General features: G+C 40.0%; 1 protein-coding gene across 1 annotated transcript in view; it reads right to left on the minus strand.

The window, feature by feature from the left end:
* LMCD1 (LIM and cysteine rich domains 1) overlaps nt 1-17,491 on the minus strand; it is a 79,844-nt gene that overhangs the window by 10,974 nt on the left and 51,379 nt on the right. The window contains exon 4 of the mRNA XM_036739468.1: nt 8,327-8,662. Coding sequence (XP_036595363.1) covers nt 8,327-8,662 — 336 coding nt within the window. The remainder of the gene's footprint in view (nt 1-8,326; nt 8,663-17,491) is intronic.

Consider the following 17,491-nt stretch of genomic DNA (forward strand, 5'->3'; position numbering starts at 1 on the left):
CAAATGAATGGAACTTTATGAATGGATGGAATGTTCCAAGTTTTCTTTTCCTTTTTTTCCTCTCCATTCATGTCCTCCATTTCAAGGTTATAATGTAATCGTCTGACTTTACAAAAGGGATTCTGCAACAATAAACATCTATATCCAATAATGGGGATTGAGTAAAATTATATGAGTTGCAGTGGCTTTTTAATTGGGATTGTAGAGTAGGAGTAGCGATTGAGAGCTGGAAGGGACCTTAGAGGGAACAACTCTTTCATTTTACAAATTAGGCTAAGTGACTTGGTCAGGGTCACAAAAGTAATAAGGGATAGAGGTGAGATTTGAATTCCATTTCACCTATTGAAAATCCTGTAGTCCTTTCATTATACTGTAGTGCTTTGTGGAGGAGGTAATAAATTCTTGAGCCAAAGGAATCTGTTCCAGAAACCTGGGAATCTGATTTCTTTAAAGGCACTCAGAAAGCCATTTAAACTGAATGAAGCAGTTTGGCATAGATGTGCATACTCATTAATTTAGCCCAGCTTCCTAAGCCTGCGGACATCTTTAAAGTCCATCCCTTTGGGTTAAGGTCTTGAAAAAACAAGGGATATTGGCTAGATTGACTACCCACTAGATACAAGACTCTTTAAGGTCAACTAACTAGACCTATGACCTATGGAAGCGTATTGGGGGGAGAGATGGGGAAACTGGACAAATATTTAAAGGTTGACCCCTCATCTTAAACTTTCAAAGAGCAGGGGTAGAAATTCTCAAAGTTAGCTAGCATTGCTTATTCTAAAAGCCTTAGATTCTGGTAGATAACTCTGATATTGATCCTTCTATCAGAATCTGCTAAGAATTCACCAGAAACTTCCTCCACGCAAGCTAGTGGAAAAATTGAAGGTAAGAAGTATGGGCCATTTTTTTAAATTATAAAGTTGGTTTAACTGATATAATGGGCCATTAATGACAACAGGCAGTTAATTTAATGGGAAAGTATTGACAACCCAATTAATAGTTAATGAATGATAATGGTTAAATTATTAACTTTTTAAAATGATATTGCCTTATATCATATTCACTTTTCATGTCCTGTAACTGAATCTTTTCCCCCTTGGTATCTGTCTCCTTTCTAATGTGGTAACTAGAAACAGGGGTCGTTTTTTGTGGGTTTACTCAGAACAGACAAAGGGAAGTGTAATCATGTCTCTCTCCTACTGAAAAACTGAAAAGGTTCCCTGTTGCTTCTGGAATTAAGATGCAAACTTCTCTGTTTAGTATTTAAACTCCTTCACACTTTGAATCCAATTTACCTTTCCAGGTTGATTATACATTTCTCCCCTTCACTCGGATCTATGTTCTATTCAAACTGGTCTACGAGTTCTTCCCTATATTTGACATCCCACCTCTTGATTCCTATACTCTCTTCTCATCTCCCAACTCTTAGAATCTCTGTCCTCTTTTGAAACTCAGATCAAGTGCTACTTTATACATGAGGCCTTTCCTGATTCCCCCTCACTGCTAGGACCCACTGAAATCACAGTATATAAATTAATTTTATTATATCAATTTTTTGGATTTATTTATAGGGCCATAGTATCATAGACAGAGCAGGAAAAACCGCAGAGGCCATCTAGACCAATGCCTTCATTTTACATTGTTTTCCCAAGAAAGTCCTTGAAGGTAGGAAATGTCTTATTTTCTGTCTCTGTATCTCTGACACTTAGCACGGTGCCTGGCCCATGCTTAATAAATGTTTCTTGAATGAATGAATGAGTAAATGGAAGAATTCAGTTCAGTCTTTAAGTAGGCATGTACTGCTAAGCCAGTTTTTGGCTGTCTTATAATACAAAGTGGTCACTTGGACATCAGAAGATGGAGGGGTAGGATAGGCTGCAGTCAGATCAGGGAAGGTGGCTAAAATGTGAGCATTTCACTGGTTCAGGAAAAGAAGACAACTCAGCGAGGATGCTGTTGCCTTTGGAAAATGGATTGGCCTTATCCTCAGGCTCCAAACAAAAGAAGTCCTCACATCAGGAACTCCACACAGGTGAAGGAGCCCATGGGAAAGTCTTTTGGGAATAATTATTTCTTTCTTCTAATTGACCTTACAATATAGGAATATTTTCTTCTTTCTCCTTTCTTCTTTCTTCTTTCTCTCTTTCTTTCTTTCTTTCTTTCTTTCTTTCTTTCTTTCTTTCTTTCTTTCTTTCTTTCTTTCTTTCTTTCTTCTTCTTCTTCTTCTTCTTCTTCTTCTTCTTCTTCTTCTTCTTCTTCTTTTTCTTGTTCTTCTTCTTCTTCTTCTTGTAGAGGAGCACAAAGCAGCTATAGTTTACATTTGTTCTATGCTCTCAGAATTCAGTTCAAGTCAGTAAACATTTATTAGGCATTTACTATATACCAAACACCATGCTAGGCACAAATCACATTCCATCTTCTGTCTCATCTCTTCTTTGTAGAATGCTGTCTGTCTTTCATACCGGGAATGCAATCTCACCTCACCTTCACCTCTAAGAATCCTTAGCTTCCTTCAGGGTTCTGCTCAAAAGTTACCTCCTGCATGAGATAAGAGCTTTCCTTAACTGCCCTTCCTGCCCCCATTCTCCAGCTGCTATATCTTTCTATAAATTAACTTGGATTTATTATGGGTGTAGCAGGGGTTGCTAGATGGCTCAGTGGATAGAGAACCAGGCCAGGAGTCAGGACAAGACCTGACTTCAAATCCATCCTCAGACACTTACTAGCTGTGTGACCCTGGGCATGTAACACCTATTTGCCTCAGTTTCCTAACCTGCAAAATGAGCTGGAGAAGGAAATGACAAACCACTCTAGTGTCTCTGCCAAGAAGACCCCAAAAGGTGTCAGAAACAACTAAATAACATTATGTATACCTTTATTGTGTTCATCTTTCTATGTGTGCTTCTTGGATTGCACCTTGAGGCCAGGGACTATTTCACTCTGTCTTTGTGTCTTTAGCACAGTATTTGGCACATAGCAGATGTCTAATAAATGTTTATTGATCGATAGATAGACTTGGCAATACAAAGGTGAAAAAGGATACCCTTAAGAACCTACATCCTATCCAGAAAAATTATATTGAAGTAGGCTGATAACCCAGCATCAGGATGGATCCAGATGGTATGTCAGGATGTACTACCTGACAGTAGAGGCTGAGGGTACTGCAACCTTAAAAGGCATGTTGAACTTCCATTTGTCTCAAGTAACCCAGGACCAAGAGTGGAGGGAAGAGAACCAGAAGTGACCTAGAAAAATATAATCATCGAATTCCAGAACTGGGGGGGACTTCAATTCAATTCCACACACATTTGTTATTCATGTACTATAAACCTAACATGGTATAAAGGGTGGAGGAAGATACAATTTTAGATAAAACCTGGTTGCAGCTGGTTGTAGCTTTTATGGAGTAAGAACTCATCTATCCCAACCACCTTCTCAGTACCTGGAACTTGATGACAGCATCTCTGACAAATGATCCTCCACCTATTATGTTTGTGAATGCCTCCAGTGTTAAAAGGTTCCATCTATTTTCAGACAGCTCTAATCGTTGTAAAGTCCCTCCTTTCATTGAGCCAAAATTTTCTTCCCTGTGTCTTTTACTCATTTTTCCTTTGTTTTATCCTCTGCAGCCAACTAGAATCAATCAATCAATACTTATTAAGTGCCTGCTATGTGCCAGCCACACACATGATAACTCTCTAAATATCTAAATATCTGAGGACTGTGATCTCCATTAAAAAAGATATTGTGAAATAATGGATAAAGGGAAACCTGGGTTCAAATCCTGCCTTTGATATATCCTGGCTGTGTGACCCTGGGCAAGCCACTTAGCCTTTCAATTGCCCACACAATTCTCCAAGATTGAATTGCAGAACAGTTGAGAGATTTTCCTTATTGAGAACTCCCTACATCAATTAAATTACATTTCTTGATTTAAAAAAAAATCCTGTATAGTCTTTTTTCATGCCTCTGGGGGAATAGATATGATCCTGACTTCTTAAAGGCCATGCCAGCAATGTACCAGGTAGGGAAAATATTCCTCTTCAGTTCCTCCTCTTGGAAAAGATGACCACAAGAAGCCTTTTCTGATCCTGTAACTGCTTGGCAGATAGGTGGCACAATGGACAAATGTGGTACCTGGAGTCAGGAAAATCAGAGCTGGAATCTTTCCTGAGGTGCTAATGAGATGTGGGACCTGGGCTAGACATTTAACTTCTCTCTGCCTCAGTTTCCTTTTCTGTAAAATGATGATGATAATAATGGCACCTTCCTCACTGGCTCGTTGTCAGGATCAGCATATAAAAAGTACTTTGCAACCCTTAGAGTGTGATCTAAATGCTAGCTCTTTTAATTATGAATGAAGATGAATACCCTGGATGCATAAATAGAGACGTCCTAGTTAGTATCCGCTAATCAACACTGCTCGGATCTAATTATTCAAGCAGATGGAATCATAAGACCAGACCCAGAAGAGACCTTACTGGTCATCTAGTCCAACCCCCTGGCTTTACCGACAGGGGAACTGAGGCCCAGAGAGAGGAGACTAAATGCCCACAGCCCCACAGGTAGGAAGTAAGCATCAGGGGTAAAATTTGAACTTGGGTCTTCTAATTCTGAACCCTTATCCTTTCACTGTTATCCACTGTATCGTACAAGATCAGTCAGCCCACATTTCTCTGTCTTCTCTACAAGGCTAACAATGATAGAATAATAATAGCATTTCTATAATGTAAAGAACATTTCTGCTTGTTAACTCACTGGATCAGGACAGGCCATCATGACTTTTTAAAACACTCTGCTGAAATTCAGATACATTGGGCAAGATGTGTCAGGCATCTCATCTATCCCTTCATTCTATACATCTGTCAATGTAGCTGTCCAAAAGGACAGTTTTCTAATCTAAATAAGCCAGCCTTACTATGATAGTTCCTACAAACAAATTCAATGGAAAATCCTCCGGATCTCTTCCCCCTCTGTTCTTATGCATCAGCATCCTGATTATGGTTTCCCCACAAGATTTAGATGTCTCCTGTAAGCCTTAGTCCTTCAATCCAAAATGCCTTTCTGACATCTGGCCAAATTAGCTTCTCTTATTAGTTGAACACAGACCCACAGCATTTACCCTAAGACTACCCCCACCCCTCAACTTGGTTTTAAGTGCAGAGCAGAAAGTTAACAGGTGCAAACAAGGCTGGCAGCACAAAGGCTTCTTTGTGGGAGCAGCTTAATCCACAAAATATGGCCCCACCTAGTCGCCAGGCCAAACTGCAGAGGCAGGGAGTCCCCACTTGCATCCACACAAAGGAAGCTAATGTTAACATATTAGAGAAAATTCTAAATAAGAAACAGACAGTTTACCAGGCCATCATATTGAGTCTCCTACCAGCTTCTGTTCCCCAGCCAGGAAGGGTAAACAGGGAGTTACAGAAAGGAAATTCTTTGCCATTTGCCTGGAGCAAACCATAACACCCTCAAACTTTAAAAAGGTATTGTCACCCTACCAGGGGGAAAGGTCAACTAAGCTCTTTCCAGCTCAGGTAACAGCTCCTACATGCAAAGCTGGTTTCAAATACTGACTCTATCCCTAACCTGAGTAGCCTTGGGCATGTCTATTATAATAATCTTTTAGAACTCAATTGGGAAATACTTAACAAAATAAAGAAAAATACATTAGAACATAAATAACTTTATTATATAGTTTTCTAAGTCAATATACTGCTTACAGAGAATCTTATGTACAGCTTCTATTTGAGTTGACTGTGGGCAGCTAGGTGGGTCAGTGGATAGAGCGCTGGGCCTGGAGTCAGGAAGATTCATCTTCCTGGGTTCAAATCTGGCCTTAGACACTTATTAGCTGTGGGATCCTGGGCAAGTCACTTGACCCTGTTTGCCCCAGGTTCCCCATCTGTAAAATGAGCTAGAGAAGAAAATGGCAAACCATTCCAGTATCTTTGTCAAGAAAATCCCAGATGGGGTCATGAAAAGTCAAGACACAACTGAACAACAATAAAATATGATTTCTAAGACTCCTTCTACCTCTCTACTTTATAACCCTATCAATCATACAACTTCTCAGCCTTTGTTTCCCACAAGAATGGGAATGACAATTCATGAGAGAGGTAGCGTGGACTAGTGATAGAGAGCTTCTTTCAAGTCACAAAGATCTGGGTTCAAGTACCACCTCTGACATATGCTAGCTGGAGAGCCTTAGGCAAGGCATTTGTGATCTCCATAGGAAAGTCTATAAGACTATGGAAATGAATGAAAAGCCTGGAGAGACAGAGTTTCTGGGTCAATTTTTTAATTAGTCTGGTTGCCAATCAATAAATTGATGGTCAGTGGTTTCTCTAGGTAATCAAAATGCCCAAGAGACCCCGGAAGCTTTAAGTAGCTTTGTAAAAGGGAATGCCCCTGACAAGTGAAAATCAACCCTGATTGGTAGACATTTAATGAAGAAGTGGGCTAGAAGTCTTCAGCCCTTCCTGCTAAAAAACATGGCTTAACAATGAAACTCAGCAGCCTCTAGCAATCTGGACAGGGGAGTCCATTTTCATCCAGTCCTATCTGGTTGGTTTTCTCCTTCAGGAACTGGGTCCCCTAAACTCTAATGGAGGCTCCTTTCCTCATGGTGTGAACTTGTCCAGACTGAACTCTGTTTATACTCTAAACAGAAATTAGGTCTCCTAGTTGGGTGGGGTCCTTCCCAGGATTGAAGAGCTTGTTCCTTGACAGCTAAAGGTACTTTTCTCCATCAGTCACGTACTTCAGAGACTGACTTTAACAAGAGCTGGGCCTTAATGAGGAAATTGAGGAGTAAAGCCTGGATCGCAATTTAATAATTGGCTATTAATATAATAGTAAAACAATAATTTCTCTCACTATGTAGTACAAAACGGTTTCCTCCTTAGAAATTTCCTCCACAAATAGAAGCCCAGGAATGGACCAAATATAGTAAGGCACATTTCACTGGGTTGTTGTGAGGCTCGATTAAAATGAGTCATATAAAATGCTTTGTAAAAACTACAAAACAAATAATTTCTGATGAAAAAAGAGAAATAGTCTAAAGTCTATAATTGCTGAAGAAATAGAGAAAGTTGAATATTAGGCAAAATACTGGGCTAGCCCAGAGATTCCCAAACTTAATTTGGCCTACTGCCCCCTTTTAAAAAAATGCCTCCCCAGGGATCTACCTTCTTTAACCTTTTAACATTTTTTTATTTGCGTCATTTGAAAAAAAATATAATTTTTTAAAAGATACATCTTAGAGTTAATAATGTACTGTGAATGTGTGAATGTGTGGGTTTTTTTTCCTGCATTGAAATTTTGATGATGCAATATTTCATCATGTAACTGTATAGTATCATACTGTAAACAAGTCCATTACACATACACATTCCTGCCAGTGCATGCTGGACTTCCTGACAATGCATGACATCTGTCAACGCTTGCTTGTTAAGAACTGTTGGTGGACTTGAGCGCTGATGGGTTATAACTTGCATTGTGTGTATTTATTTGGGAAATAACGTAATCACCATGACTTTAACTATGTTACACAACAGATGAAACATGTACAAATGGTTTTTCAAATTTTTCTTATTTTCTCTTCTTTCCTTATGCTTCCACCGCCCCCTTATTTTATTCTACACCCCCCAATTGTACCAGAGGCTACTACTGCCCCCCTGGATTGTTCTAGTACCTCCAGGGGGTGGTATGGCTCACTTTGGGAGCCTATGGGCTAGCCTACATAGAACTGCTAATGGTTCCTAGATTTTGCTATGTGTCCTTAAAATAGTTACTGACAGACACCATCATCCTTAAAGCCCTTGGGGAAATTCAAGATAACAAGACCACCTCAATGCAAAAGTCAACCTCAGCTACTTTACAGATTGACAGAGTTAGAAGGAACCATCCATCTCCGACCTTTTGGTCTTTGCCCTGGCTATAGCCCATGCCTAGAATATTCTCCCTCTTTACCTCTACTCTTAGAAGCCCTGGCTTTCTTCAGGACTCAGCTCAATTACCCCATCTTTCAAGAAGCTTTCCCTGATTTCCCCAAATGTTAATGCTACTCTCTCAAATTACTTTGTATTTTATTTGAATATAATTTACCTATCTGGGTACATCCCAGTAGAATATAAGCTCTTTGAGGACAAAGACTTTCATTTTGTCTTTGTATCACCAATGCTTAGTACTTTGCTGGGCACAAAGCAGATTCTTAATTAAGTGCTTGTTGAGTTAGGTTGAATCCAGCCTAGCCAAGCCCGTAAGGTGAGAAGAAGGAAATTTAGAAACCCCAAATGAAGTGCACAATATGCAAAATACTTACATATTCCACTTCCTTTGTTGAGTCACCAACGCTTCCATTTGTGGTGGGTGGTGTGCTTCCCGCCCCTTCGGATTTTTCCTGTTGCTTTCCCTCATCTTTGGGTAGGCCACCTTGTCCTGGGAGGGCTACTTCTCCCACTCCAAGGGCATCACTTTTGTATTTCTTGACAAAATCTTCCATCAATTTCACTTCATTTTCCAAAAGGCTGCGACATCGAGAAGGGTCCTGATCATAAATGGGCAGCTGTCTCATCAGTTGTCGCCGGCGGTGGAAGGCTCCTTCAGTCCCTGTGACTGGCTGCATTTCTTTTGGAATCAATTCCATATAGTGGATAGCCTGCCAATGAAGAAACAGAACATGGCTAGAGCCCAGAAGAATCTTTAATTGAGCATTGCAAATAAGCACTAAAAGCCAACCTATCTCCTTGCAAAGAGTAATTGGTATTATTATCCCTTGGACTATCTCACCCTGTTCAATAGAAACAGCAGGTGCTAATAAAAAATCATTTTTTATCACTTATCCACTAGAAATGGTGGGTTGTTCTCAGACTGGTCAACTAGCAATTTACAAAGCTTTTCATTCTAAAATGAGAAGTAATGAAAACCTGCTTCCACTCCCACAACGATAGGTATTGTCAGGCCAGTCACATTACTGTCCATCAGCGTTCCTCTCTGGCAAAAACCATTCCATGACTATTTCCATTTTACCTTGATTTATGTTGTTTTCTCTATTTTATTCTTCTGCTAGACTTACCAAATCTTAGTCAACCTTCAAAAGCCAATCTAGTCCAAACTTCATTGATTAATTTTTCCTCCTATTTCTTAAATATTTACTATGTGCAAAACATTCTGATAGATGAGATACAAATGTTATTTAGATTTGGTCCTGATCTCTTAGAATTTAAAATCTAGAGGGGATGAGAGGAAAGAAGGCAAAAGAGAGGAGGATAGAACATATATGATACATGTATATACAACATATACACATATATACATATAAATACACATATATATGCAGTAATTATATGGTAAGATTCTCCTGTTTCCTTATCTCCAGCTTAGCCCTTTTCTAAGACATTATCCATATGTTACCAAAGTCATCTTCTTCATACAGGACAATGATGATGTAGCTCCTCTATATTAAAACCTAAAGTGGCTCCCTAGTACCTACTGAATAAATTCCCCAGCCCTTCTCAGATTATATCAAGAATGTTAAGTTCAGATCTGGACATCATTAGTTTTAGGAAACTAATCCAGGATGGTGAAGATACTCAAATTTGTGCCATGTGGGGATTTGTTGAAGGATATGGGGTGTTTGGCCTAGAGAATGCTTAGTGGGATCATGATAGCTGTCTTTACATATTCCTAAGAGCTGCCCTGCAGAAGATGGCTTTAAATTTGTTCTGTTCAGAGAGAAGAGCTAAGAGCAGAGGGTGGAAATTCAAAGAGGCAAATTTAGGTTTGATATAAGGACAAACTTCCTAATAATCAGAACTACCCCAAAGTAGAATGGTATGCCTTGAGAAGTCATGGATTCCTCTCATGGAAATCGTCAAGCAAAGGCTGAATGACTACATGCTAATTATGAGGCAGAAAGAAATATTTTTCAGATATGGGTTGTACTAAACTATGAGGCCAGTTCCAACTCTGAGAAAATTCAGTAGTTACTGATCATGATATTTAAAGCCCTCTACAACCTAGCTCCAATCTATGTGCCCACTCTTTTCTCATAGTACTCCACCTCACATAATCTGTGTTCTAGCTAAGCTAGCAGACCACATTTTCATAATCTTATAACCATCTGGAAGATGGAGAGCCCAGGTTCTTATTCTGAGGTTCGTAACCTTTTTTTTTACAGATTCATAACAATATTTCAATATAGTTGATTCCCTTTATAGTGTTATGTATTTTATTTATGTGACTGAAATGTTTTTCTGAGAAAGGATCCATAGGCTTCCCCAGACTACTAAAGCAGTCCATTATAGAACAAGATAAAGAACCCCTGGTGCAGAGAATATAAGATACTGCTATTTCTAGGGTTTGCTTATTATTAAAATTAACAATATTTCATAGAGCAAAATATTGTTTTTCCTCCAAAAGGGTAACTCATATCCCCTGATAAGATCATTCAAGAGTCTATGAGAGATGCAACCTTGGAAATAACTTTACTTAATGATGCTCTGAGAATTGGCATCATTTAAGGCTAAAGCAGTTAGATGTCACGTTCCAAAGGTGGCCCCAATGTCAAAGAACTGGGCCCAAAGTCTAAATGTAGGTGTGATTATTCTTCCCAACTTGCCAATTCACCTCTCTCTCTCCTACCATTGTTGGACTCTCCTCCATACCTGGGATGCAGGCCTATCTCATTACTGCCTTTTACTTACACTCAAGGCTCAGCTCTTATTCCACCTCCTTTGTAGAAATACTTATCATTTTTTGGATCCCTTTAGCAGGCTAATGAAGTCTATGGACCCTTTCTTAGAATATTTTTTAATGAATAAAATAAAATACATGGGATTGTAAAAGAAGCAAATTATAAGGAAAATTATCAGAAAATAAAAAAATTCACAGACCCCAGATGAAGAGCATTTGTTAGTCTTTCCTTATTCTACAAGTTGTTAGAGCTTTCTCTGACTTCAAGTTTTCCTCACTTCTTTACTGCTGTGTCCATCTAGTAGAATGTAAGCTTGAAGGAACCTTAGCGATTATCTCATCCACATTGAAATACTTTAAGGCCTCCTGTGTGAGAGCAATAGTCAATCAAGAGACTGGCCTAGGCTCACACAGGAAAAACCAAGTGGATGAAGAATTCATATTGTTGAAGATATGACAGGCAGTCCAATGGGAAGTCTATTGAGTTAGTCCATGAATGCATATACTGTAGGCAGCCTAGGTACAGTCAATATACCCAACAAGCTTTCATTCCCTATTTTCTTGAAGACTTCCAATGACAGGAAACCTACCCCTCCCAATGGGTAACTCATTCTGCACCTGAATAGTTCTGTTTGGAAGTTTTTCCTACCATAAATTTTAAATATGCCTCCTTGTCTCTTCCATCCATCCTACTTAATTTTGACCTTTGGGGTTAGAGGCAGAGCAAACCTAATTTTTCTGCCCCATGACTGACCTTCAAATATTTAAAGATACTTATTATCCCTCCCTTCCTCTTCTTCCCTTCCCTATTGCCCCCTCCCCGCCCCCAGTCTTCTTTGCTCTAGTCTAAAATGTTCCAAGTTCCTTCAATGACTCTTTATCTGACATGGACTTAAGCTTCTTCGTTATCCACTCTGCCTTATTCTAAATGCTCTCCCTTGTACCTAGAACTTAGCCCATACTTTAGATGTGGTCTGAGGAGGGCAACATGTGGCAGGGCTATTTATCTCCCTACACAATTGCATAATTGAAATTGACATTAATTCTGTCTTGCTGGTTTTGCTATATGAATTTTGTTTCCCTCCAAATTGAAAGTCAGCACCTAATTTCATATACAGGTAGTATGTCTAATTAAAAAATGGCAGTCTAATTTTATATTACTTTTCCTAGAAAATTGTAATGAAATCACTAAGGAATTTAAAAGCATTTCATAGTTCACTGAGCTCAAAAGCATTGATGTGTATGCCCTGAAGAGTAAAACTAACATGTTTCAAGGCAAATAAAATTCAGAAATTGATTTGGGGAATCAATATAATGGATAACTGTCTGATAATCTTACACATAATTGGCTGGTTCCTGACTCACTGTATAAAAATAATTATTACACATGTTAAGGGCCAGAACAGGGGAGAAGATGAAATCTTAAAGGGAGGTGAAGTTTCTATGCTCTTTTTTCTGCTGTAGAGGTATCATAGCAATAGGAGTTATAGTATTGAGGTTGCTTTTAGGAAGGCTTGGGTTCAAATCCTACCTCTGACACTCACTAATTGTGAGGCCATGGTAATAATAATATAGCAACAGTAACAAAAATAACATTTATATAGTTATGATCAAGTCATTTAACCTCTATGTGGCTCAGACAGCTTCCTAGGACTTCTCCATCAAGTCATAGATGAGCTGGGATCTGCATTGGTGAAGAAATTGACACATAGGGAGCTCCCAAGGCTGAGGCACTCAGATTTGCCTCTAGCTTACCCTGATCTGCTGGGACTAAGGCTATGCTTTAAACACTTCTATTCCATCTCAGAGCCAGGTCAACATTATGCAGTTTCTTATGGTTAGAAGAGAATTATCAGCCATGGTTAAGTCACTTAACCTCTATGTGGCTCAGGCAACTTCCTAGGATTTATCTATGAAGTTGTAGATGGGCTGGGATCTGCACTGGTGAAGAAATTGACACATAGGGAGTTCCTGAGGTTAAGGCACTCAGCTATGGCTTACCCTGATCCCCTGGGACTAAGGCTATGCTTTAAGAGAAAGAGAAATAAACACTTCTACTCCATCTCAGAGCCAGGTCAACATTATACAGTTTCTTAGGGTTAGAAGAGAATTATCAGCCATGGTTAAGTCACCTAATCTCTATGTGGCTCAGGCAACTTCCTAGGCTATATCTATGAAGTCGAAGATGGGCTGGGATCTGCATTGGTGGAGGAATTGCCACATGGAGAGTTCCTGAGGATGAGGCTCTCAGATTTGCCTATGGTTTACCAGAGCCTCTATTTGAGAGAAATTTGAAATCGCCGCTTCTATTCCATCCCAGAGCTAAGTGAACAGCATTCAGTTTCCTATGATTACAAAAGGGATTGTTTGTCAGCTCTGTGGAATGATGCAAGGAGCATTGGATCTTGAATTAGAAAACCTGGGTTGGAATTCTGGATGTACTACTCACTACTCGTGTGACATGAGACACAATGTTCCTGAACCTTAGTTCCCTCTTCAGTAAAATTATTGGATTAGATGACTTCTCAGGTCTCTTTATGCCTCTAAAATCAATGATGCTATGAAGTCAAAAGGCAAAGTCTTCTCTGATATGAGACTCTAGTAAAAGCTTAGGTTATATGACCTATCTCCATAGGATTCCTTCCAAGATATTTGGACCTGGATATTGCCTATAAGACTGGGCATCATGCAAAACCAGTTCAGATTAGCCTGGTTCCTTCCCTGCAGGAGTTTACAACTTAAACACCATGGGTCCCAGACCTTTCTTAGGGTGCTTTTGTTTTGATTATGATTGTTTGATCTATTTTGAAGTTAGTTAATTTGCAAAAGGGGGGAAAAGTAAGAGTTCCTGAGCATCTGAAGAAGTTCCTATTGTCTTTGTCATCTGTTCACTGCTAAACATAAGGAGTAGTTATCAACTGTGCCCAGTCATTTGTCCAGATCTTGTGTCACTAACTAGTTAGCTAGCCTCTACTCTGAGGTTATTAAATATCAGCTACTGGGATACATACTGGGCAACTAGGTGGTGGTAGTGCATGGAACACTCAGCTGGGAATCAGAAAGACTCTTCTTCCTAAGTTCAAATCTGACTTCAGACACTTAATAGCTCTATGACCCTGGGCAAGTCACTCTACTCTGTTTACCTTAGTTCTCCAACTGTAAAATGAGCTGGAGAAGGAAACAGCAAGCCACTCTAGCATCTTTGCTGAGAAAACCCCAAAGGGGGTCACAAAGAGTCAGACATAACAACTGAACAACAGAATACATACTACTTTGATATCAGCTTAAGGAAAATGACCTATTTCCTATAATATCTATTGGACAGATAGTTATTTGTTTTTCATGGGATTCATGGTGCCTTGTGGAATTCTTGTTGTTTTTAAATTACATTTTAGTCAGGGGAACCAATGAGTTAACTCATTTCTGGCCAAAAGCCTGGAAGAGAAGGGAGTTTCCTTCCCAGGAGACCCGTTTTCTTATTGTAACTTCAAGCATGGCTGGCTAGTTGGCCTTTTGCCATTGTATTGTAAAGACCACAGTTTACAGCTGCCACAGATGTGCTCGTACGTGATTAGCATTTGCAGGGCTGCCTAGGGATTAAGTAGAAAGCCATCCAATGACCAACTGCGTGTGGTTTGATGAGGAGATAGATTTACCACAGAGTGTCAATTGCCTGGAGCTGTCCTGAAACTCCAGGAGAGCAGATTGTGAAACTGGACTCCATTAGCCTGGGGCTTTTTCAAAGGTTAGTTGAAAAGATTGGATCAATGTTAAAATCTTCCATGTGAATTACCTTGTCTTTCAGAGATAGCTCTGCCTAGTCATTAGAACCAAGAATGGTTTGCAAAAAAATAAGTAAGATCATAGTAAAAGGCAATTCAGGAATCTTATTTCTCAGAAATGAATGGAAAATGTGGAGACATAAGTCTCTTGTAGTTATCTTTACAGATGGAAAGGACCTCAGAGGTCATCCTGCCCAATCTCCTCATACTAGAGATGTCCAAAAAGGAGGCCTTGAAAGAAATGACTTGCCCAAGAAATCAATGTGGTACACAGCTCTAGGTATGGACCCAGAGGACCTGGGTTCAAATCCTGGTTCTGCAACTTACTGGAAGTGTGGCCTTAGCCAACCTCCCTGGCCTCGATGGTTGGCTTACACAGCCTTTGAGGTTTCTTCCAGTTAAAAGAACTTCATTGACACCCTCAACACACCACTACCATGCTGCCTCCTCCAAACTGACGAGTCTGAAATTTTCAAAGGAATCTAAAGACATGGGGCTCATCCCCATCAATCTTTGGTTCTTTACTCTCACTTAGCCCTCATATCCAATCACTGGCCAAGTCTGGGAGGTGCTACTTAAGTTATATATCTCACAGATATATAACTCATAGAACTATTACTTTTGTTGTGTTACTTTTTGTTGTATTACTTTTTGTTGTAGCTGAAAGACAGCATTGGGCCTGGAGTCAGGAAGACTTGAATTCAAATCCTGCCTCAGACACTCACTAGCTGGGTGACTCTGGGCAAGTTGCTTTTAACCTCAGTTTCTTCATCTGTAAAATGGGGGTGCTTATAGCCCCTCCCTCATGAGCCTGTTGGGAGGGCGAGATAACCTAGGTAAGGTACTTTGCAAACCTTAAATTACTATCTAAATGATAGGTATTATTATTACCTCTCCCTTAGACTACTGTAATTGCCACCTACCTGGCTTCCCTACCTCCAATCTCTCCTTTCTCTCCAATTCATCCTTCACAAAGTTAACAAATTAATATTCCTAAAATTAAGAATATTAAGCGTCTGGTCTGAGTATGTCACTACCCTCCTCCAGAAGGATTAGTGACTCCCTGTTTCCTCTAGGATAGAATACAAACATCTATGTTTAGTATTTAAAGCCCTTCGCAATGTCTCTAATCTGTCATTTTAGATCTGTTCCTGTGACTTCCCAATATATACCCTACACTCAAGCCCAGCTGGCTCATATGTGCTCTTTCCTTCTTCCTCTCCGGCCTCTTTGTGCCTTTGCTAGGCTACCCCTCCCCCCATGCCTAGAAAATCCCCCCTCCTCCCCTCTGCTTAGAACCCTTAGCTCACCTCCATCCTAAACTCAAATGCTGCCTCCTGAAAGAAGCCTTTCCCAAATCTCTCAGTTGTTAATACTGTCTCTCCCCACCAGTTCCTTTGAATTGATTTCACATGGATTTTGTCTTTGCTTTTCTGTGTACTGACCTGCTCTCTGCCACTCCATCCCAGTAGAATAGATACTTCTTGAGGGCAGAGACTGTTTCATTCTTGTCTTTAGATCTATGCCCAGTGCTTAGCACTGTGCCTGGCACAGAGGAGGTGTTTAATAAATGCTTATTGAATTAAATTGCATTTCTACTGCCAAAATTCTGCTGAGACTTTGCTGTTTTCTAGATGAAGTAAATTAACAGAATGGAGGTGGCTGGGGGAGCTTTTGGATTTGATGACTGCCATTTGTCCCTGAATATTGTTGGCTGCTCTCAATGCAGGCAATCTAACTTTGGAGAGCATCCAGCTCTTGAAATAGCACTAACAGGACCATACAGTGGGAGATCTGAAAGGCATCTTGGGGATCGGCTGGTCTGCCCCTCTCATTTTGCAGATGGGGAAACTGAGGCCCAGGGAGGGGGAGTCATTTTGACTTGTCCAAAGTGATACAGGTAACAAGTGGGAGAAATAGTACCCAAACTCCAGTCTTCTGGCTCCTAAGTGCAAAACAGCACCCTTTACAAGCTTCCATTTTCCTAATTTCCATTCAGTGTTCAAGATCAAGGTCAAGAGCTTGCCTTAATATAACCAAAGAAGAAATTTAGCCTTTGAGGATTTTAAGTGACCTTGGGAAAGTCTTTGTTCTTTTGCTGTCAAGGGATATGACCCACCCTTTGGGGCTGGTTTGAAAAGAGGCATTATAGAAACAGTGCTGATCCTCCAATCACGAAGAGCAGGGTTCAAATCCTAATACTGAACACTTACTGGCTCTGTGACCTTGGACACTATGCTTTATTTCTCTGAGCTCCATTTTCCTCATCTGTAGTGTGGAGCATTAATTCAAAAGCTCCTTTTAAATCCTCAGGCATTATATAAGTATGACTCCTTATTTTAGGGAATGGGCTATCCCTTGTTCATGGTCGTGGAGCCAAAGTTCACTTAGTTTTCAAGTCTCTGTTAAAGTACCACCTTCTTCATGAAGGCTGCTCAAACTGCCCCTGCCTCCAGTGATTTCTTCCTTTTCTGAAGCTTTTGGCCACTTTTTGAGATTGGAAGCCAGAATGGTGGGAGAGCAGAGAACTCAGAAGAAAGGGAAACCTGTCCATCAAGTCACAAAAATAAAACTTGCCAACACAGCTTGGATTCAGGTTAGACTGGGAGAGGTGTTTTTGTTTTGGTTAAGTTTGGGTTTCATGGACCAATATTAATTATATTCTGATAACTTAGAAGTACTGTGGGGAGATGAAAAGAGAGCTGGATCTGGAGTTAGAAGTCCTGGCTTCAAATCCAAGCTCTGCCATTTAATATTTGTATGGACCTCAGGAAAGTCACTCAATGTCTGTGGGCCTGTTTCTTCCTCGACAAAATGATTTTAGGACCCACATTGTTTTGAGACTGCAAGCCTTTGGGTTTTCCTAACTGGCTCCTGATTTCCACAGCTAAAGGCATCATGTATTGGCTTCCTAGTAGCCTTTCAGTGGTGGGATGGTAAATGTTTAACTACCATCTTCTTGGGTGGAAAAATGAGCCTACGATACACTTTAAAGTTTAGTATGAATTATT

Source organism: Trichosurus vulpecula, chromosome 9 (genome assembly GCF_011100635.1).
Source record: "Trichosurus vulpecula isolate mTriVul1 chromosome 9, mTriVul1.pri, whole genome shotgun sequence".
Lineage (NCBI taxonomy): Eukaryota > Metazoa > Chordata > Mammalia > Diprotodontia > Phalangeridae > Trichosurus > Trichosurus vulpecula.